Source organism: Scyliorhinus torazame, chromosome 7 (genome assembly GCF_047496885.1).
Source record: "Scyliorhinus torazame isolate Kashiwa2021f chromosome 7, sScyTor2.1, whole genome shotgun sequence".
Lineage (NCBI taxonomy): Eukaryota > Metazoa > Chordata > Chondrichthyes > Carcharhiniformes > Scyliorhinidae > Scyliorhinus > Scyliorhinus torazame.
The window spans coordinates 111,987,504-112,009,198 of NC_092713.1; the positions used below are offsets into that span (position 1 = coordinate 111,987,504).

The following is a 21,695-nucleotide window of genomic DNA, read 5'->3' on the forward strand; positions in this document are numbered from 1 at the left end:
TAAAGGGCCCATGCACTTTGCACACTACAAAAAGCAATTAAAGGTTTTGTTGGACTTAAGTTACTGTAGTTTAAAAAAAAGTTACTGTAGTTGGTGATTCATAAATGGCTATTGTATTTACTCTTCCTCTCCTAATTCTATGTTTATGAAACAATTCTATGATTATATTTCAGCAGCCAATGGGAAAGATGGCAACCAGAGCTTTCTCGTTAACCACACCCAATACCCAGTGTATCTGTGGCACCCTTACCGAAAGCATAGTTACTTCTGTTTTGAGAATGAAGAGGTGCAGCAGGGATTTGGGGCTGTCCTAAATGACTGTATCCGGCACCTCAATTATGGTAAGTTTGCTGACGTGAACTAAAATCTATCTATGAGTCAAGATATTCTAGTAATCTTCTGAGCATCATAATCCTGCTTTCAGTGAAATTCAATAGGTTTGGTCCACTCCAGTAAAGACCGATTTTAGCAGGTTTTATGGTATTTTAAAACAAACTCCAAATGTAGGTTAATGACAAATTGGACAATATCCATTTTTGTTGGTTTTCTCTACTGGTGATCAAAAATACACTTCTGTCAAGTTGACTGGGTAATGTGAGTCATATCAATGAGGAAAATGGCATCACTCTCCAATGACTGTCACGTGCAAAAATTGAGTAAGGCTGTGTTGAAGTCATCAAAACTCTTCCTTTGACAGGAAAATAGAAACTTAAAATGTCATTTAAAAGGAGAAGGGAAACTGCCTTCACTGAAAATGCAAATAACATCTTTAAGGAGAGAAGTTCCATCCTGTACCAGTTAGAAACAATTAGACTGAAGCTGAATTGTTTTCTTCTATCTTATATGATTCCATGATTCTGCAGCCAAAAACAATCCGACCCAGGTATATCGGGCTGAATTTTCATAAGACTCCTGATGCATTTCAAGTCTCACCATGTGTTTTTGATTGAGAGCCCAGACATCCATTAGAGTACTGAAATACCTGAACCTCAGGGAAACCATTGGTCAATTGACAGCTTAGGCTGCCTGGTCTCTTCTGTCAATTGCACAATGTTTATTTACACAAGATAAAGAGAGTTCAGCTATTGAAACCTTAAAGGTCTAGATGATTGACTGTCATTGGACTGTATTAAAAGGAGATGTTTTAAAGAAAGGGGAACATTAGCAATGAATGACTTTTTTAAAGCTTGGTTCTATATATCGTAAAATGGGTGAATGAGCATGGAAGTGCTATAGCATAGCATGTCAGACCATAGGGGTGGGTGGGGGCATAGCTTTTCCTGGGGGACATGAAGGGCCATAGGGTGAAAGTGGGGGTTCATTCCTTGGCATGCGAAGCAGAAGGGGTCATCAGGATAAGTGGGGGACATGAAGTGGCGTGGTCATGGGACATGTAAGGGTTGAGGAGGCGTGTCTTTAAGACAGATAGATAGGTTCTTGATTAATAAGAGGAATAGGGGTTATGGGGAGAAGGCAGGAGAAAGGGAATGTGAAAATATCAGCCATGATTGAATGGCGGAGCAGACTCGATGGGCCGAGTGGCCTAATTCTGCTCCTATGTCTTATGGTCTTCTGGTCATCGAGGAACCCCTCTTCAGCACCCGCAGCCCTTTTGGCTGCCTGGAAATACTTTCCTGGGTTAGTTGCCCCCCCCAACACACATACATACATACACACAAACACAAAAACGCACACACACATACAAAGATGCACATAGACAAAAAGATACACAACAGTGCACACACACAAAAACACAGACACACACGCATCCGCATACACACACACATACATAAACACACACACACACCCAGCTCAAGGATGAAAATCCAGTCCAGCAAATCTGGTAACAACAATTTAAGCAAACACATAAGATATAGGAGCGGAAGTAGACCATTTGACCCATCGGGTCTGCTCCGTCATTCAATGAGATCATGGCTGATCTGATATGATAATCCTCAAATAATGGGCAGAGATAGAATCTCTTGGGAATTAAACCTTTTTGCACAATGATACCTGATAACCCTCAAATCATGGGCAGAGATATCATGGGCCGGGCCGGAGAATCCCCGCGACCAGCGCAAATCGCGCCACGCCGCCCCGACGCTGGCACGCGATGCACCACAGAGCGGAGAATCAGCACCCTTGGCGCCGGCGTGGTTGGCGCACCGCAGGTCAGGGGCTGCTCTATGCGGCTGGCCCACCGATTTTCGGCCCGGGATGGGCCGAGCGGCCGTCGTAAAAACGCCGAGTCCCGCCAGCGCCGTCCACACCTGCTCTCAGCCGGCGGGAACTCGGCGTGGAAAGGTCGGGGGGTGGCCTGTGGGGAGAGGGGGGGGTCTGACCCCCGGGGGTGGGGGGGGCCTCCAATGTGGCCTGGCCCACAATCGGGGCCCACCGATTGGCGGGCCAGCCTCTCTGGCTGGTGGCCTCCTTTCTTCCGCGCCGGCCCCTGTAGCCCTGCGCCATGTTGCATCAGGGCCAGCGAGGAGGAGGGAGCCACTGTGCATGCTTGTGTTGGCGCCAGTGCCACTGCGCATGCGCGGATCCCGCGGTGCCCAGTTCACACTGGGATCAGCAGCTGGAGCGGCGTGAACCGCTCCAGTGCCATGCTGCCCCGTGTAGGGGCCAGAATTGCTGATCCTGAGGCCGTGCTGGCGCCGCCAAGAGCCGCGACGTCGTTTCCAACGGTGGTCCTCAGGATCAGAGAATCCCGCCCAGAATCTCTGGGGAATGAAACCTTTTTGCACTATGATACCGGAGAAACTGGGCGAAATTCTCCGTAATCGGCGCGATGTCCGCCGACCGGCGCCATAAACGGCACAAATCAGTCCGGCATCGCGCCGCCCCAAAGGTGCGGAACCCTCCGCATCTTGAGCGGCTGAGCCCTAACCTTGTGGGGCTAGGCCCGCGCCGGACTGATTTCCGCCCCGCTAGCTGGCGGGAAAGCTGGCGGGAAAGGCGTTTGGTGCCCCGCCAGCTGACGCGGAAATTACATTGCTGGGTGGCACATGCGCGGGAGCGTTAGCGGCCGCTCACGGCATCCCCGCGCATGCGCAGTGGAGGGGGTCTCTTCCGCCTCCGCCGTGGTGGAAACCATGGCGAAGGCGGAAGGAAAAGAGTGCCTCCACGGCACAGGCCCGCCCGCGGATCGGTGGGCCCCGATCGCGGGCCAGGCCACCGTAGGGGCACCCCTTCGGGGCCAGATCGCTCCACCCCCCCCCCCCCCCCCCACGACCCCGGAGCCCGCCCGCGCCACCTTGTCCCGCTGGTAAGAGAGGTGGTTTAATCCACGCCGGCGGGACAGGCATTCCAGCAGCGGGACTTCAGCCCATCCGGGCCGGAGAATCGCTGGGGGGGGGGGCGCCAACCGGCGTGGCACGATTCCCACCCTCGCCGAATCTCCGGTGCCGGAGAATTCGGCAACCGGCGGGGGTGGGATTCACGGCAGCCCCCGGGGATTCTCCGACCCGGCGGGGGGTCGGAGAATCCCACCCACTACCTCACAAGTACATCCCTGACAGAAAAGAGTGGACAGCCACTGAATCAGAACGCAGTATACCTAATATATCGTAAAGAGATTCTGAAACTAGGGATTGTGAAAAATCTTCCCTGCCGTGTATTTGTTCTTTTTTCATTTTCAAAAATTTAAGCTATTTTCAATTTCATTACTGTGATTTGCTTTTGTTGGTGAATTGGTCTGATGCAAGAGTCATGTGCTAGACTTTTTCCTTGTGTTTGCGGTTCTAGATTTCCAGCTGACTGTGCTGACATCGCTGATAAGAGACGTTAGTTTATTTTCCCAAGTGGCCCAAAGGCTAAAACAATAGTAAAGATGTCACCTACATTCCACAATGAGCATTGACTTCAACTCCTTATGAAAGACCAAGTACATCATGCTGACCACTATTTCCATGGGTCTGGCATTCCTCACCTGAGTGGCCATTCTTCACATGTCAAATTAGGCAAGAATGGGGGCGGGCAATTCAATAATGGGGATACCATGTAAAGTATGATCATGTAGCTAGAGAATCTAGAACGCACGGTCACTGCCTCAGAATAAGGCGTTGGCCATTTAGGAGCGGGATGAGGAGAAATGGCAACACGGATGCACGGTGGTTAGCACTGCTGCCTCACAGCGCCAGGGACCCGGGTTCAATTCCAGCCTCGGGAGACTGTGTGGAGTTTTCACGTCCCCCCCACCACCACCACCGAGAGCCACGGATGTATTAAAATAAATGAGGGATATGGGAATATTGCAGGAATATTCTATGGATATGGGAATTTTGCAGGAATATTTTATTCTATTCTACGGATATGGGAATATTGCAGGAACATTCTACTCTATTCTACGAATATGGGATTATTGCAGCAAGGCACAGTGTCTCACTACGTCAGGTTCAAGTCTGATTGTCAGTGTGGAGTTTGCACATTCTCCCTGTGTGTGCATGGGTTTGCTCCGGTTTCCGCCTTCAATCCAAAGATGTGCAGGTTAGGTGGATTGGTCATACTAAATTGCCCCTTAGTGTCCCGGGATACGCGGGTTAATTGTGTTGCAGGGTTGCAGGGGTGGGGATGGGAGCTTGGGTAGGGTGCTCGTTCAGAGGGCCGGTGCAGACTCAATGGGCTGAATGTCCTCCAAATGCACTTTAGGGATTCTATGATTCTAAGGTGGAATTGAGGTAGATGATCAGCCATGAACTGTAGAACTGCTTCAGAGCCTCACCTCGCTGATGTGCCCTATGTTTCTATAATAGTGAACAACAAAATGGATACCAGGGGCGAAATTCTCCCCAAACGGCGCGATGTTCGCCGACTGGCGCCCAAAACGGCGCTAATCAGACGGGCATCGCGCCGCCCCAAAGGTGCGGAATGCTCCGCATCTTTGGGCGCTGAGCCCCAACATTGAGGGGCTAGGCCGGCGCCGGAGGGATTTCCGCCCCGCCAGCTGGCGGAAACGGCCTTTGTTGCCCCGCCAGCTGGCGCAGAAATGACATGTCGCAGTGGGACGAGTCTCTTCCGCCTCTGCCATGGTGGAGACCGTTGCGGAGGCGGAAGGGAAAGAGTGCCCCCACGGCACAGGCTCGCCCGCGGATCGGTGGGCCCCGTTCGCGGGCCAGGCCACCGTGGGGGCACCCCCCGGGGTCAGATCACCCCGCGCCCCCCCAGGACCCCGGAGCCCGCCCACGCCGCCTTGTCCCGCTGGTAAAAAGGTACTTTAATTTACGCCGGCAGGACAGGCAATTTATCGGCGGGACTTCGGCCCACCTGGGCCGGAGAATCGAGAGGGGGGGGGCCCGCCAACCGGCGCGGCCCGATTCCCGCCCCCGCCGAATATCCGGTACCGGAGACTTTGGCAACCGGCGGGGGCGGGATTCACGGCCGCCCCCGGCGATTCTCCGACCCGGCGGGGGGTCGGAGAATGACACACCAGCTTTGTATCTGTGGCCAGAATTCTTCATCCAAGATCCATCCTCACAATAATTGTGCTACAGTTGTGCCATTTAAACTCGATGAAGGTTACATTTGGAAGAATAAGAACTTGGAATTATCTTAATTCCTTTGGGTTACTATCTTGCTGGTTTGACACTGATACATTGATTCAGGTTGAAAACATTAACCCATGGATTTGTTTTTGAATATTGCAATATATTTGTCACACAAAAATTAGACCGTTTGATTGCAAAGTGCTTTCTGAAAAGGTCACAGGGCATTTGTGTTGACCTCGGGCGGCATGGTGGCGCAGTGGTTAGCATTGCTGCCTCACGGTGCTGAGGACCTGGGTTTGATCCCTGCCCTGGGTCACTGTCCTTGTGGCGTTTACACATTCTCCCCGTGGCTGCGTGGGTCTCGCCCCCACAACCCAAAACGATGTGCAGGGTAGGTGAATTGCCCTCTTAACTGGAAAAAAAGAATTGGATACTCCAAATTTATTTTAAAAAACATTGGGCGGGATTCTCCCAACGGGCGGTTAAGTGCCGACGCCGGAGTAAAAACGGGAGTGTTTTACTCCAGCGTTGGCGCCCGTTCCGGGACCCCATTCAGCGGCCCAATGGGGGCTAGGATGGCGCTGGAGCGACCTCCGCCACCCCAGCTGCCGATCCCGGCCTGAACCCGGCACCGCGGGGTCCGCACATGCGCAATTGAGCCGGTGGCAACTAGCGCATGCGCAATGGCCTTCTTCCCCGCAGCGGCCTCGACGCCAAATGGTGCAGGGCTACAGGAGCCAGCGCGGATGAAAGGAGGCCGGTGGGCGGAGAGGCCATCGTGGGCCAGGCCACTACGGAGCACCCCCCCCCCCGGGTCGGGTCGGGTCGGCCCCCCCCCCCTGACAGGCCGCACCCGGACCATCTACGGCGAGTTCCCGCCGGCTCAGAGGATGTTAGTACGGCGTCGGCAGGACTCTGCATTTTGTTGACGGGCGCTCGGCCCATCCAGCCCAGAGAATCGGCGCGCCCGCCCGGGCCAGAGAGTTGGCGCATACCCCAACCGGTGCCGCGCCGACCATGCCGGCGCCGATGACGTCGATTCTCCGTATTGCGGAGAATTGTGTCCCGGCATCGGTGAGGCGTGGCGCAATTCATGCGGCGTCGGTGTGGCGTGGCGCGATTCGTGCCACGCCGATTCTCCGACCCGGCGGGGGGTCGGAGAATTCCGCCCATTGTGTTGACGCTGCTGTCAATTTACATGAATAATGACCTCCTTCAGCATGCACAAGTGAGCTGCACTGAATTCCAGGGAAGCCTGCACCAGGGTAGGAGGGTGTACCTTCTGTAACTGCTCCCCAAACTGGCCCATGTCTGTTACTGCTGTGGCATCGCCCAATTATCCCTTAATGTGTGAATTTAATGAACCATCATTGAGATTGAGGAGATTGTAAAGACTGGAAAATGTAACATATAAAGACAATTAAAGAAGATTATAGATAATTCTGATCTGTAAAGGATGTCAGAGAATACATCAAAAGTGCCCTTTGAATAATAGTGATGCCAAAGAAGCACGAGGTTCCCTGTGCAACCGATGAAGAAAATGTTCCCGAAACTGCACATTTAATGATGAGTGGCATTGTAAATCAGTTCAAAGAATGCTAGGCAATACCTGATGATGAAAGTAACACACAGTGCAACATTTTTCAACTTTTGATTGGGATTGTGTCACCAGCTTTCGGGCCTTTTTCCATTGCAGAAGGCAGTAATGCCATAATTGTCACAGTAACATTTCTGCAACATTGTGTTACTGGTTTTAAGACTGTGACAAGGAAAACTGGCATTAGAACTCTACAGAGTGATGCTCTCCAGTTTAACCAGATGGTTACGATGTGAAATCTTGTTCTCCCCTTTTCATGCCAGAACTGCATTTTAAGATGTTAATTCAACTTTACTGGTCAGTTTTCTTGTCATATAAAGACTGGAATCTGCCTGATTCAGTCTGCATTAACCAATCCAAACTGACTTTCATATCTTGTGTAAAGAAGAAACATTGTCAAATGAACCAGCTTTTGTTTACAATGATGAGTAATGGCTTTTAGTTAACTGCTTAGTACAGCAGGAACAGAATCTGCACAGCAAAGCACAAACTCTGGGTTTATTAAAAGCAATGCCAGTGAGGAGGGAGAAGGTTTTAAAATCCAACCTCTTGTTGTTAAATCTGTTAGTTTTCCACCTGCTCAAGATACAGGCTTCCATCCATGCCATTTTCCTCAGCTTGCCAGGTGTGTAAATAATATTTCTGGCAGCTTTCCCATGAACACAAGCAAGTTCAGCAATGTTTCCGCAGGAGACGTCTGCAGTAATGATCAAAACATCTGGTGCTTGATTTTCAGGCCCTGCTGAAAGAGGCAGGCGGGAGCCGAAAACAGCCCCACCGGCTGGTGTGCCAGTTCCCCTGCTGCATCCCAGCTCCCTAGGCCATTCTTTGCCAAGTCAGGGTAAGGGAGGAAGCACCCAGCTGGTGTGGCTCATTAAGGGACACTTAAGCCCAATTGAAGGAGACCAATTGGAATTTTCCTGTTAGCCCTCAGGTTCCCACCAGCACTGGGGAACAGCTTAGGTGCCTGGAGGCAGCTTCCCTTCTGTACACTGGGTAGGGATCAGTGTTCCAGGCAGCCTTGAGGGCTTCCCTGCATGTTCTGGTGCTGTAGCATCCACATTCCACTCTCTAAAGGGGCTCTCAACGAGTGACTCTTTCCCACGTAGTGCAGGCCTCTGACTCACACTTCAGTATGACAGTGGAGTTCGGAAGTCCAGAGGAAGCCCCTGATTTCTGCTTCCCATATCTACTAAAGTGCTGCCTCTTTTCAAGATGATGATAAGACATTTTCTGGCAAAAACAAGCCCGCAAGCATCATTTGCGTATCCTTCTGAGACTCTCGGTTACAATCAATGGGAGTTGTATTTCCACACGGGTTCTCCTTGTCAGCCACTGTATCTTCAGCAGAAGTTCCATGCAAATCCCAGAGAAATGGTGGAAACCCATTTATACCAGGGTTTGCATGGATCTTCTGCTAAAGTCACAACAGATGATCAGGAAAATTCACGTGGAAATTTAGCTCAATACATGCTGACTGTCAAATAGCTGCAATTTTAGCTTTTATCGATGATATGCAGATCTTTGTTAAAATTAACCATTCAATTTGGGCTTGCAGAATTCACAACTACAATGAATATGAGTAGCCATCCCTTAGATGACAAAGGAAACATTAATTCTTTGATACCTTTGAATTGCTGAAGTGCTACTTATCACCCATGTTATACTGCACGTTGGACACTCATGTTATGCTGCATTTCTCCCTATTCTGGCCTTCAGTATGCAGTCGGATCTTGGCTAGTATTAATCCAGCATTTATTTGTCTGACCATATAACATGGTCAGTGAATACTCGCTATCCTCCTCTGCTCCTTTCAACCGGCAAAGTGGAAATTATGCTCAGCGAGTAGAAAACCTGACTCCTCCTCCTCACTCAGTGGCCCGCCAAACCCACCTCCCATTGAGGTTTCTGAGCTCGGCCAATTCCAGCAAAATAACCAAGTACATGCAGCAATACAGGAGCATCTACAACACCCATTTGGTAGCAAGAGATTTACTCAGTCATCTCAACTGACTGCACACCAACCTGTTCACACTGATGAGAGACATTTCATATGCTCTGATTATGAGATGAGATTTAAAAGTATGCTGATCAATATAAAAAATGCAGTGGTTCCTCTGCAAATATGCTGCACCCCTGCGTCATATTTGCAACCAGCTGAAAATAGCGAGGCAGCCCAGTGGACCTTACCCCAAACATGGACACACTGTTGGGATTCCTCACAAATATTGATGCATTTCTGGAAGATCTCCCCTTCTGGGTATTGTACTAGTGATCTGCCCAAGAACAAGTCCTTTGCTTGTTTCACCATGCCTCACGGTCCTCTGCTTTCCTGTCCAGTTGCAAATAAAAGCCTCCCACACAGTGAGCCATGAGCTATGTAACTAGGGGGAAAGCGTACATGTGATACATGTGGTTTCCTATTGCCGTCCTCATGTTTCCTTAAAGGGAATCTCTTCCCAATGCATCCCCCTCCTGTAAGCAGCCAGCGTCCCTCAAGGTTTTAGTATTTTGCCATCATTATCGAATATTTGCTGGTTCCGCTAGTGGCCATGGCTCATAACACTGAGCATGGGATCCTTACATGGGCTGGAGTAACTCATAAAAAGACAGGAATAACCATTCATTCAGATGATCCTGCTGCCCTACCTGAGGTTACCAGTCTAAATTCCTAACAAAAAGTGACAGCTGTCCAAAGGGAACAAACAGTACTATCATTGTATTAATTTCTTCTCAGTATATAGAAATTTAACAAAAAATTGCTAATAAACCAAGAAAGACAGAAATCACACAATAAATGGACGGAAATATAATGGTCTTGAGAGCCCTTGAAATCCTCTTGAGACCTGGGGATCCATTTTGAAAACCTGTGGTACAAGGGAACCCACAATATACAATTGGATCTATGGAACAATGTAATAGGCCAGGGTGTGGCTCTGTCATCACCAATTTTCCAGGCATCGGGTTTGGACTCTTATGAGTGGAGGATAGGCATCCAACCATAGAAAAAGAGAGAAAGGCTGCAGGAGGTTCATCTCCTGTTACCTGCCTACACCTCGAGATCTGACAGGAGACGGCCACCTCAACCTCGGGTCACTTCCTGTCCAGGACACATGTGAGTTCTGGAGAAACTTGGAAGGAATCCAGGGTGAGTTGGGCTGAGTGGAGGGAAAATTGGAAAAGGAAAGGAACTTACTTGGTGTATGCTGCTGGTGAAACTAGATTTTCAAACTGCAAATCAAGAGGGAAATAAAACATGTTTCATAATTGCAAGTGAGTAGCATTGAACAGATATTGCGTGATAAATAAGCCACGCATTGTTAACCAACATGAAACTTACTTCAGCTGCTATTTATAATCTATTACTCATGCTTAACACACACCAGTTTGACAGACTGAACCTGCATCCTGTATGACATCATTTCCTGGCAGCATGTCAGTTTGTGGTAAACAGCTTTATAATACAAAGAAAAATGTAGCCGGAATTGTCCTTTCTGCAAACCTAATCTTGGAAACTAGAATTTAAAACCATTTTATTTTGAATTTCTCTGCTGTCTTTTTGCACAAACCCAGTGGCTGATAAGGATGAATCTAACAGCAGGCCAGTTGTTGCTGATTGTCATTTGTCCATTGAGAACTGCTCACAGGGCAAGAAAGTCCAAGAAAATAACTTATGGCTCAAAAGGACTTCCCCAATGTGGAGGTGAATGAAACCTATTCAAGAAGATAAACGCAACTGTAAAATGTCACAGAATTTCCTATCTACTGAAAACTACTATTTCTAGTCACTACCTCTATAAACTGCTTAAGAGACATCATTGGGCAGCACGGTGGCGCAGTGGGTTAGCCCTGTTGCCTCACGGCGCTGAGGTCCCAGATTCAATCCCGGCTCTGGGTCACTGTCTGTGTGGAGTTTGCACATTCTCCCCGTGTTTGTGTGGGTTTCGCCGCCACAACCCAAAAGATGTGCAGGCTAGGTGGATTGGCCACGCTAAATTGCCCCTTAATTGGAAAAAGATGAATTTGGGGGGGGGGGGGGGGTCAAAGCATGGACTTGGATGTGGTTGTGACATAGGGTATGAGGGGGAAATGGGGTAGGTGGGAGGCATGAGTCCACATGGGGGCATGAGGGAGCATGGGGGTAGGTAGGACCATAAATTGGCATGGGAGCAATTGTAGGCAGCCATTGGGGGGGGGTCGAGGTGGTTGGTTAGAAGGCGTATCTTAGTTCTCTGGCACCTTGTCCTCGATGTTTTAGAAGCTATTAGGCCCTTTGTCCCTCACCACTCGCTCCCATTGTTTTTCTCCTGGGATTCTCTCTCTCTCACTATCCCTAAATTCCATTTCCCGCTCATTCTCCTGGAATTCTGACTCGCGTCTTCTGTTTTCTCGGTGGAGTTTGGCTAAGGTAACCTAGTCTGTTTCAGATTCTACAGTTGGTATTTTCCATTCCCTCTCCAGGGGATAATTGCTACTTGTTTCTGCTGGTGCTAGGAGCGGGACCCGGTATATGAGTGTCCTTTTCCATGCTAATTTATGCATCTGGGAGTTGCAGGGGGCAGTGCCCCAGGGTACTGCCTGTGCATGACTCGCTCCCCGCTAGGGTTGTACTCACCTTTGCACCTTGTCTAATCCACGCCGGCAGGACTGGCCGAAAATGGGCAGCCGTTTGGTCCATCGGGGCCCGGAGAATCGCCGGGGGAGGCCACTGACAACGGCCCCCGTCCGGCACGGTGCGATCCCCGCCCCCACCCAAAAATCGCACCGGAGAATTTGGCAGCCGGTGTCGGAGCGACGGGATTCCCGTTCCCCCTGGCGAATCTCCGACCTGGCAGAGGGTCGGAGAATCCCGCCCGTGGAGTTTGTAAGTCCATTGATGCTAAATTCTGCATAAACTGAATAATGGCAGATGTGAAATCCACAGAGGTGTGCTGTCTGGGCATTCAAGGGTGAATATTCCATCCAGTGTATTTCAATTAAGAACTTCCCAGAAGCTTGAGATAGTCTGTATTGAAGTTCCAAAGGTCACCTGTGCTTGGCAGCCATCTTAGTGTCCATTTAAAAAATGAAAGATAGTTCCAGAAACTTCCAATCAATGTCCATGTTTGAAGTTATGAATAGGAATGTGTTCACTGACCATGAAAGTGTGGTTAAGATACTCCCACACCACTGTTAGATAGAATCATAGGATCCCTACAGTGCAGAAGGAGGCCATTCGGCCCATCAAGTCTGCACTGACCCTCCAAAAGAGCACTTTACCTAGGTCCACTCCTGCGCCCACCTCGCCCTATCCCCATAACCTCATAATTTAACCTATCCATCCCTGGACACTAAGGGCAATTTGGCATGTCCAATCCACCTAACCTGCACATCTTTGGACTGTGAGAGGAAACTGGATCACCCAGAGGAAACCCACGCAGACACGGGGAGAATGTGCAAGCTCCACACAGAGAAGGCTGGAATTGAACCCAGGTCCCTGGCGCTGTAAGGTAGCAGTGCTACCCACTGTGTCACTGTGCTGCTAAAGATAGGGAATGCTGGGAATTTAACCCAGTAATGCTGAAAGAACAATGTAATTTCAGGTTAAGATCGTGTGCGAATTTGAGGGGATCTTCCAGTGGGGGCGGCACGATAGGTAGCACTGTTGCTTCACATCTCCAAGGTCCCAGGTTCGATTCCCAGCTTGGGACACTATCTGTGTGGAGTCTGCACATTCTCCCTGTGTCTGCGTGGGTTTTCTCCGGGTGCTCTGGGGCGAAATTCTCCGTAATCGGCGCGATGTCCGCCGACCGGCGCCAAAAACGGTGCAAATCAGTCCGGCATCGCGCCGCCCCAAAGGTGCGGAATCCTCCGCATCGAGCGGCCGAGCCCTAACCTTGAGGGGCTAGGCCCCCGTCGGACTGATTTCCGCCCCGCCAGCTGGCGCGGAAATGACAGTGCCGGGCGGCGCATGCGCGGGAGCGTTAGCGGCCGCTCACGGCATCCTTGCGCATGCACAGTGGAGGGGGTCTCTTTCGCCTCCGCCATGGTGGAGACCATGGCGAAGGCGGAAGGAAAAGAGTGCCCCCACGGCACAGGCCCGCCCGCGGATCGGTGGGCCCCGATCGCTGGCCAGGCCACCGTGGGGGCACCCCCCGGGGTCAGATCGCCCCGCGCCCCCCCCCCAGGACCCCAGAGCCCGCCCACGCCTCCTGGTCCCGCCGGTAAATACCAGGTTTGATTTACGCCGGCGGGACAGGCAATTTCTGGGCGGGACTTCGGCCCATCCGGGCCGGAGAATTGAACGGGGGGTCCCGCCAACCGGCGCGGCCCGATTCCCGCCCCCGCCCAATCTCCGGTACCGGAGACTTTGGCGGGGGTGGGGGCGGGATTCACGGCTGCCAACGGCCATTCTCCGACCCGGCGGGTCTGAGCCCCGTGCCAGGCCGGAGAATCGCCGCAACCTTGCCACGACGCCCCGACGCCGGAGCGCGATTCTCTGAGGTGCGGGGAATCGCCGCCATTTGCGCAGGTGCGTTTAATGCGGTGCGGGCCGCTGGAATTGGCGGGGCCACCGATTCTCCGGCCCGGATGGGCTGAGAGGCCGCGCGGATACGACAGAGTCCCGCCGGCACCGTTCACTCCTGGTCGCTGTCGGTGGGAACTCTGCGCGAAGGGTCGGGGGGCGGCCTGTGGGGGAGGAGGGGGTATCCGTCCATGGGGGGGGGGCCTCCAATGGGGTCTGGCCCGCGATCCAGGCCCACCGATCGGCTGGCCGGCCTCTCCCCTCCCCGGGCCTACTTTCCTGCGCGGCCGGCCCCTGAACACCGACGCCATGTTGAGTCGGGGCCGGCGCGCTGAAGAAGTCCCCTGGCGCATCTGTAGGTTGGCGCGGCCCAACTGCGCATGCGCAGGTTGGCGCGGTGCCCATTTGGCCCTCGGAATGGAGCCTGGAGCGGTGTGAACTGCTCCAGCGCCGTGCTGGCCCCCTGTGGGGGACAGAATTGGTCGTCCCCCGTGCCCGTTTTGCGCCGCCGTGAAACGCGACGGCGTTCACGATGCGTGAACACTTCTTCTCCATTTTGGAGAATCGCCCTCCTTATTTTGAACTGTGCCCCCCAGTTCTGGATTCACCCAATGAGGGGAAACATCCTCTGAGCTTCTACCCTATCAAGCCCACGTGAATTTTTTATATTTCAGTAGAACCACATCTCATTTTTCTAAACTCTAATGGGTATATGTCCAACCTGTTCAACCTTTCTTCATCAGACAATCCCTTTGTCCCAGGAATCAACCTCGTGACCTTCTCTGAACTCAAATGGAAGTATATCCCTCCTTAAATAAGGTTACCAAAACTGTGTTCAATACTTCAAGTGTGGGATCACCAAAGCCCTATTTAACTGTAGCAAGGGTTCCTTATTCTTCTACTCCAATCCACTTGCAATAAAAGCCAACATGCCACTTGTATCCCTAACCACTTTCTGCACCTGCGTGCAAACCTTCAGTGTTCCTTCTACAAATACGTTCAGGTTTCTTTGAACATCAACATTTAAAAATACCACCCCTTTTAAATATATTCTAAGGCGGGATTTTCCACCCATTCCCGCCGCCGGGGATCTTCTGGTCCCACTGACAGCAACATTCCGTTGCGGGATCCCCAGCGGCGGAGGATACAATGGGAAACCCCGTTGACAGCGGTGGGATCGGGGGATCCTACCGCCAGCCACAGCGGCCCGCCTCTGTCACAGGAAAACGCGCTGCGGGGGGATGCAGAGAATCCCGCACTCTGTATCTTTTCTTACTACCAAAATAAATAACCTCACACTTCCCCACATCATACTCCATCTACCATTTAGTTGCTACTCATTTAACCTATTTCTTTGCAGGCTCTTTGTGCCCTCTTAACAACCCCACTGAGCTTTGTATTGTCAAATGTTGATACATTAAGCCATCAATATAATTTGTAAACAGCTGATTTACTGCACTGATTCCTTTTGGCGATCCACTACCCTACTCTTGGCTTCCTACCTGCTAACCAATCCTACATCTATGCTAACATATTACTTCCTAATCTATGAACCCTTATCTTGAGAGCGATCCAATGGTGACGCTGCGCTAGAAAAGCAGCTTGGCGCAGGATTTTGATGCTTTTTGGGAGAATCGCTTCCCTTGTGTCATCTTCACCATATCCATTGGACTTGATTCTCTGGCCTCGTTGCACCCTCGCTCGAGCGAACCGAGGCCACTGAATAGCGAGAGAGGTGGAAAACGAGAACCGTGGCGGGGCCAACATTTGCGAGGCAACCAGCCGGCTTGAACTCGGAGTCTTGCTGTAGCGTGGCGAATAACCAATTATCACCACTTAAGCCCTATTTCCATATAATTAATGGTGCACCCCATATCCGACGGCCTCCCGCCAACGGCCTCCCCAGGAAGTGGTCACAGTGGCACAAATTAATACTCCTTTTGAAAAATGTGAACCTGGTGGATGGGCTGCTGCGGGGAGCCGGGGAGTTGAGTACCCTCTTTGCTCACAGGCAATGAGCCCGGGGGCACTGGGCGTGCTTCCCCTGTGCTCGGGGGGGGGCAACCTGGGGTGCAGCGCCGGTTGGGAGTGGGCTGCAATGGGGGAGCTGGGGATATCGGATATCGGCGGGGGGGAGGGGGCGTCCATGTGTGGGTTCGCCATGCCAACCCCTGTACCGTGTGTTACAGTACCGGGGGCAACACAACCCCTGCCTATCCCCACCGACCACCCACCAATCCCACTGACTGCAGAGGCCTCTGGCAATTGGCAATCATGATTAAGTGAGCACTTCCCACATCCCAAATGGACCCGTGGGTAGACGGGCCATGTAGCATGTGGGCTCATTGACTAGCATCCCAATCGCACTTGATGCATGGCGACTGTGCTTGAACACTGCAGGAGGCAGCACCACAGGTGCAGCAGCCAACTTCCGAACACCCAGGCGATGTGCCCCAGTCCCGGCCACATATCCACAGCTGGGTGTGCATGGGCAGGGTTAATAGGGTGGGGGGAGGAGGGGGCATATTGGGGGGGATGGCACATGGGATTGGTGGTTGGCTTGCATCGTGGACCAAAGAGCCAGAGGCGTCATACTAGTTGTGTTGAGGGTATTTTGATGTTTCTGCCCAAGTGTACACGTGTCCCACTATCCCTATGCTGCCGCCCCACTATCCCCACCCTCCCTCCCTCCCCCCACAAAGCCCCCCTCCCCCAACGCATACTCTGCTCCTTACCCCCACCAACCCTCACCCCCCCCCCCCCCCCCCCCCCCCCCCCACCCACCCCCCCCACTGTGCCCTCAGTGATCCTCGAAGTGCTTTGCCTTCCTAGCTCTACCACTTTGTCTAGGTGTATCCCCAGGATGCACATCAGAGGTGGAGGCAGCTAGCTGCTTACCTCGTCCCGTGGCTGCCGATGCCCCTGGCGAGTGTCCTCTGGGGCCGGAGGGCCCAGCGTGCTTGTCGGCGGCACATGCACAGCCCTGCCACTTCGTACCAGGTGCTGGCTGCGAGATGAAATGAAATGAAATGGAAATCGCTTATTGTCACAAGTAGGCTTCAAATGAAGTTACTGTGAAAAGCCCCTAGTCGCCACATTCCGGCGCCTGTTCGGGAAGGCTGGTACGGGAATTGAACCGTGCTGCTGGCCTGCCTTGGTCTGCTTTAAAAGCCAGCAACTTAGCCCTGTGCTAAACCAGCCCCATCAGAGGGTGGAACTCAGATGAACCTCTGACGTGGTCTCCTGGGAGGCTGGAGAGGGTGCCACTTGAGTTGGGCCGACCACCAATCCCATGTCCCATCCCAGGAGGTCTGACCTCCAGTGCTCCAAGAAGTTCAATGATCTACACCAACACCAGTCATAAGAATCCTCACTTCATTCGAGGAACGGGTCCCTGGAGATGACGGGGTGGCAAAGACAAAGCGGTCACCGAATCAGGGGTCGGGATCCACAGGGCCCCACTCAGGTGGACTGCCACACGTGAGTTGTTATTGCCAGACAGACTGGTCCATCTCTCCCACTGACCAACCTGTTCATTCTTCTACAGGTCCTCCAGCCGACTCCGCCGGTCCATGCGAGGTGGCCCCCTTCCCTGGCTCCCATGAGACCACTTCGGAGGAGTGGGACCCAGAGGCTTCTGCGTGTGTGGTGTTGCCTCCCGCAATGTTCAGGCACACTGTCCAGACCTCACAGTCTGATTGGGATGCTAGGCAATGACTCCCACATGCTACATGGACCACCCAGCCATGGGATCCACTTGGGTTGTGTGAAGTGCTCACTTAACGATTGCCAATTCGCTATAAGCAATAGCCTTCAGCTGCAGGGCCAGAGGCCTCAGCAGTCGGTGGGCGTTATGGGTGGTCACTGGGGTGGACGGGCAGGGTCAAGGGTTCCCCCAGAATGAGTACACTCAATCCAGGGATTGGCATGGTGGCGTCGTGAGCGGTTGCCCCCGGTTGCCACCCCAGGGCTTCTCCGCCACCCCCTCCCCCTCCCATGGCAGCCCACCCTTGCCGAGGGTCCCCCATTCCCAGCCGAGCGCCTCCCACCCCCTGAGCTTGGGGCAGCAAGTCCAGTGCCCTCAGGCGCTTTGCCTGTGAGCAAAGATGGCTACGCACCTCCTTGGCTCCCCAAAGAAGCCCTTCCACCAGGTTAATGTTTTTCAAAAGGAGTACTAATCGGCGCCAGCGTGAGCACTTGCTGGGGAGGCCGATGAATGACTGGAGGCCGTTGGATAATAGGTGGTTCCCGTTACTTGTATCAAAATGGGGCTTAAGTGGTGATAATTGGTTTCTCGCCACATTACGGCGAGATCCCGATTTTGCCTACGGGAGCGGGCCGGTTCCATCGCAAACCGTTTGGTGCCTGCCACGGTTCTCGTTTTCTACCTTTCCCACTATTCACTGGCTTCGTTTCGCTTGAGCGAGAGCGTAACAAGGCCGGAAAATCATGCTCATGGCACTATCCTAGACCCCCCAAGTGAAGACACTCCGCTATTTAGTCCCTGGGGCCCACTCTTCCGGCCCCCCAACTCCCTTACAGCGCCCCTCCCTTCCAGGACCCCCATCTGTCACCCCCTTACCTCCCAGAGGCACCTACTTACCTGTCCTGCACACCCACACCCTTCAAACCCTCCCTCCACCCTTGGTCCAACCTTTGGCAGTGCCACCATGGCACTTGGACACCCACCCAGGCAGTGCTCCTGCCGGTTTGGCAGTGCCACCAGGGTGCCTTGGTAGTGTCAGGATGGCAGTGCCATGTTGCCAGCTGGACAGTACCAAGGTGCCCGCATTCCGTGGGGGGGGGGGCGCAGCCACTCTGCATTTACTCTGACCATCCAGGGGTCTCTGATGGTCCGGGTGACCCTCGAGTGCCATTGCACCCGATCCACGTTTGTGTGAACCAGCACTGATCTGTGCCCGGCTGCAGCCTCCCTGGGGAGGCCGGGAATCAAGGGAGGCCAGTGGATCCCGGGCAGGTAAGTTTACGACCTACTTCCGCAAGTGTCATTCGGTCTGCCCATTTTCGGCAGAGATCCGACTCCGACGTCTCGTGGGACTTGGGTAAACCCACGAGGCGCGAAGGCTGTCAGGTGACCCTCTGGAGGACACACCTGGAATTCACCAGCTGCATTGTGCTCTCGCTTGAGCGTAACGAGGCCGGAGAGTCGCATCCTTAGTCTTACTCTAATGTGCAGATTCCCATGGTACCTGAGGTTTTGGGATTCATCCCCTTTTCCTCGGAGACCTCGGGCGAGCGCCGTTCAGCACTGGTCCCCACAAAAGGGCGCTAGACGGAACGGCACTTGTGGGGGTTTCTCGCTGCGTGCCCTTCGGGCAGCGGGGTGCCCTGGCAGTGCCTCCTACGTGCCCAGGTGGCATTGCCAGCTGGCATTGGCAAGACCAGGGTGCCAGATTGGCACTGCCAAGGTGAACCTCCCATAGCACGTTCGGGCTGGGGGTGTGTTGCAGATCGCTTCAGTGGCCTTGGAGATACCATATAAAAATGGTGTCCCAATCTCTCGCTACACTGGGGAGTTCCAGTGAGTGGACCTCCCCAGTCGACAAAATGGGGCTATGTGCATTATCGGCTGTGCGTTCCCCACTGAGGCCCCTTACACAACACGAGTCACTGCTGGCGCAGGAAAACACACGGTTAAACGAGCTCGCTGTGGGACTTTGTTCCCATTTAGCTGAATTGAGCCTCAGAAATGTTTTGGTTGAATTCCGCACATTATTATTTTTTTAAAAATGTTTTTATTCTCCATTTTCACATTTTCGTTCAGAATTTACACCCCACCCGCAAACAATAAACGATAACAAATACAAAATCAATCCCCTTAACAATACCAACGATCCCATCCTCCCACCACCCCAAACAACGGCCCACCTGTCAATATATGCATCCAATAAAACAAACCCTCCCACGGTGGCAACAAAAAACAAAGGAGAAAAAGAAAAAGGAGTCTGGGACCGCCAATGGTCACCATTGGCCTATAGAGTCCACTCCCCCCCCCCCCTACACTCAACGCCATCCAACCTCTGAAAGAGTACCGTACATGATACCCAAGAGTTGTACACCACCCCCACCCCCACCCCCCAGGTCTCCAACTCCTCCCGTCCACTGCCTCTTGTAAAACTCCTCCCTCCAACCTCGGTTCCTTTCCCCCCAACTTTCCACCCCGGCTAGACCATTCGGACCCTGTTCTGCTAGGCTCCGATGGCCGCAGCCCCTCCCCCCATCACACTCCCGTTCACTGGCCGGCTTAAACCGGCCAGCGTGGAGGCCCCCGCCCGGGTCCCTTTCCCCCTTGCCCGGCCCTAGGAAAGCCCAGAAATCCCCCTTTAGCACACAAACCCCGCATATCCACCTACACCCCAAAGAGCCCTCATTTCGAGTGAAAGTCCCATCACTTCCCTTGTCCTACACTATCTCTACAACATTGGCTCCTTTAGCCCCTACACCCGCACGCAGTGAAACAAAAAAATAAGAAAATACAGTCAGTCATGAGGTCACATCGGCACATGGCCATTTCTTAATTTCTCAGTTCTGCCACAGTCCTTCTGCCTTCGGAAACTCCTCCGCTGCATCCGCCGTTCCGAAATAAAAGTCCCTGAGCTTGTAAGTCACCCTCAGCTTCGCTGGATATACAATGCCGCACTGCACCTTGCTAATGTACAGTGCCTTCTTCACCCGGTTGAAGGCAGCCCGCCTCCTCGCCAGCTCCACTGTAAAGTCCTGGTATACACGTATACCAGCTCCAGCCCACTGCACCACCCGCTTCTGCTTGGCCCAGCTCAGGACCTTCTCCTTCACACTGTACCTACTGAAGCACAGAGTCACTACCCTTGGCGGCTCACTCGCCATTGGTACAGGCCTCCACGACCGATGAGCCCGATCCAGTTCATATCGGGAGGGATCCTCCCCCTCCCCCAATAGTTTTGCCAGCATCGCGGCAAAATACTCAATCGGCCTCGGTCCTTCAACTCCTTCGGGCAGCCCCACAATCCTCAAATTCTGTCACCTGGATCTGTTTTCCAGGTCTTCCATTTTTCCTCGCAGATCCTTGTTAATGTCCATCACCTTCCGCATCTCCTTCCCCATCGAGGCAAGTTGATCAACGTGCTGCAATAATGTCTCCTCCACTTCCTTCAGCGCCTCCCCTTGCTCTCGCACCTCCGCCACTGCGCCGTCATCACCGGGGAAATCGCCTCCTCCACCAACGTACTCAAAACCTCCCTCATCTCCTTCCTCATTGTCTCCATGTATTTTGTAAACTGCTTTTTGAATTCCACAGCCATCACCTTAGTTATTTCTTCAGCCGTAAGCAATGTGGCTTTCCCTGGTGCTCCAGCCTCCATTTTCCTTGGTGACCCCGCGGTGACCTTTCCACTCTTCGACGGACCTTCAGCTGTTTTATTTACGGATGATTTTTTGCTCACCCTCGACATTTTTCTTCACTGTGCCTTCACTGTTTCTTCCTGCTTTTGCCGCCTCCGTGGACCATGGGACCGGGCTTAAAGTCCCGAAAATGCCGTTCCCGAACGGGAGCCTTCCATTGTGTGGCCGCCTCCCGCCTGCCGTCACCGGAAGTCGAATTCCGCACATTATTATGTTTTATTTATTTAAACGTCGTGGTGAAACGCAGAGGCAGGTATTGGGTCCAGGCCGACTTGGCACTTGGCAGCCTGTGCATTCAATCCCATCAACTCCAATTCAGCTTCAACATTCTGTTTATGAAGCACTCAGTTCTGCAATCACTCTGTGCCCCGCACTGAGTTAAACACAGTTCTGCAGGCACCAAAGTCTAGCCTCAGTTCCCTTCTTGTTTCTGTTCTTTAGATTTTCTTATGACTAGCCTATTTTGTTTGTATCCCTGTTTGCTGACTCCGTTTGAAGTTGATTATCCGGAGTGCTTTCCCATATTCTTTCGCATAAGCAAAATAACCCATTCAAGTCGAAGCAATAATCGTCCACTGTTTTAAAATCCTGCGCTGAAGACTGAACAATGCACCACCAGCTTGATTGCCTTCCCATTTGGTTAACAGTTGTGTCATTGCTGTAAAGCACTTACAACGTCCCACCCAAATTTCTGACCTCAGCTTGT

The 21,695-nt window shown here is 52.5% G+C and overlaps 1 protein-coding gene across 2 annotated transcripts in view; it reads left to right on the forward strand.

The window, feature by feature from the left end:
* LOC140426462 (protein Niban 1-like) overlaps positions 1-21,695 on the forward strand; it is a 255,171-nt gene that overhangs the window by 142,977 nt on the left and 90,499 nt on the right. Inside the window, exon 5 of one of the 2 annotated variants that reach the window (XM_072511270.1) lies at positions 177-341. In XM_072511270.1, coding sequence (XP_072367371.1) covers positions 177-341 — 165 coding nt within the window. Of the gene's footprint in view, positions 1-173; positions 342-21,695 lie in introns of both variants that reach the window. The other variant, XM_072511269.1, reaches the window with a different exon arrangement.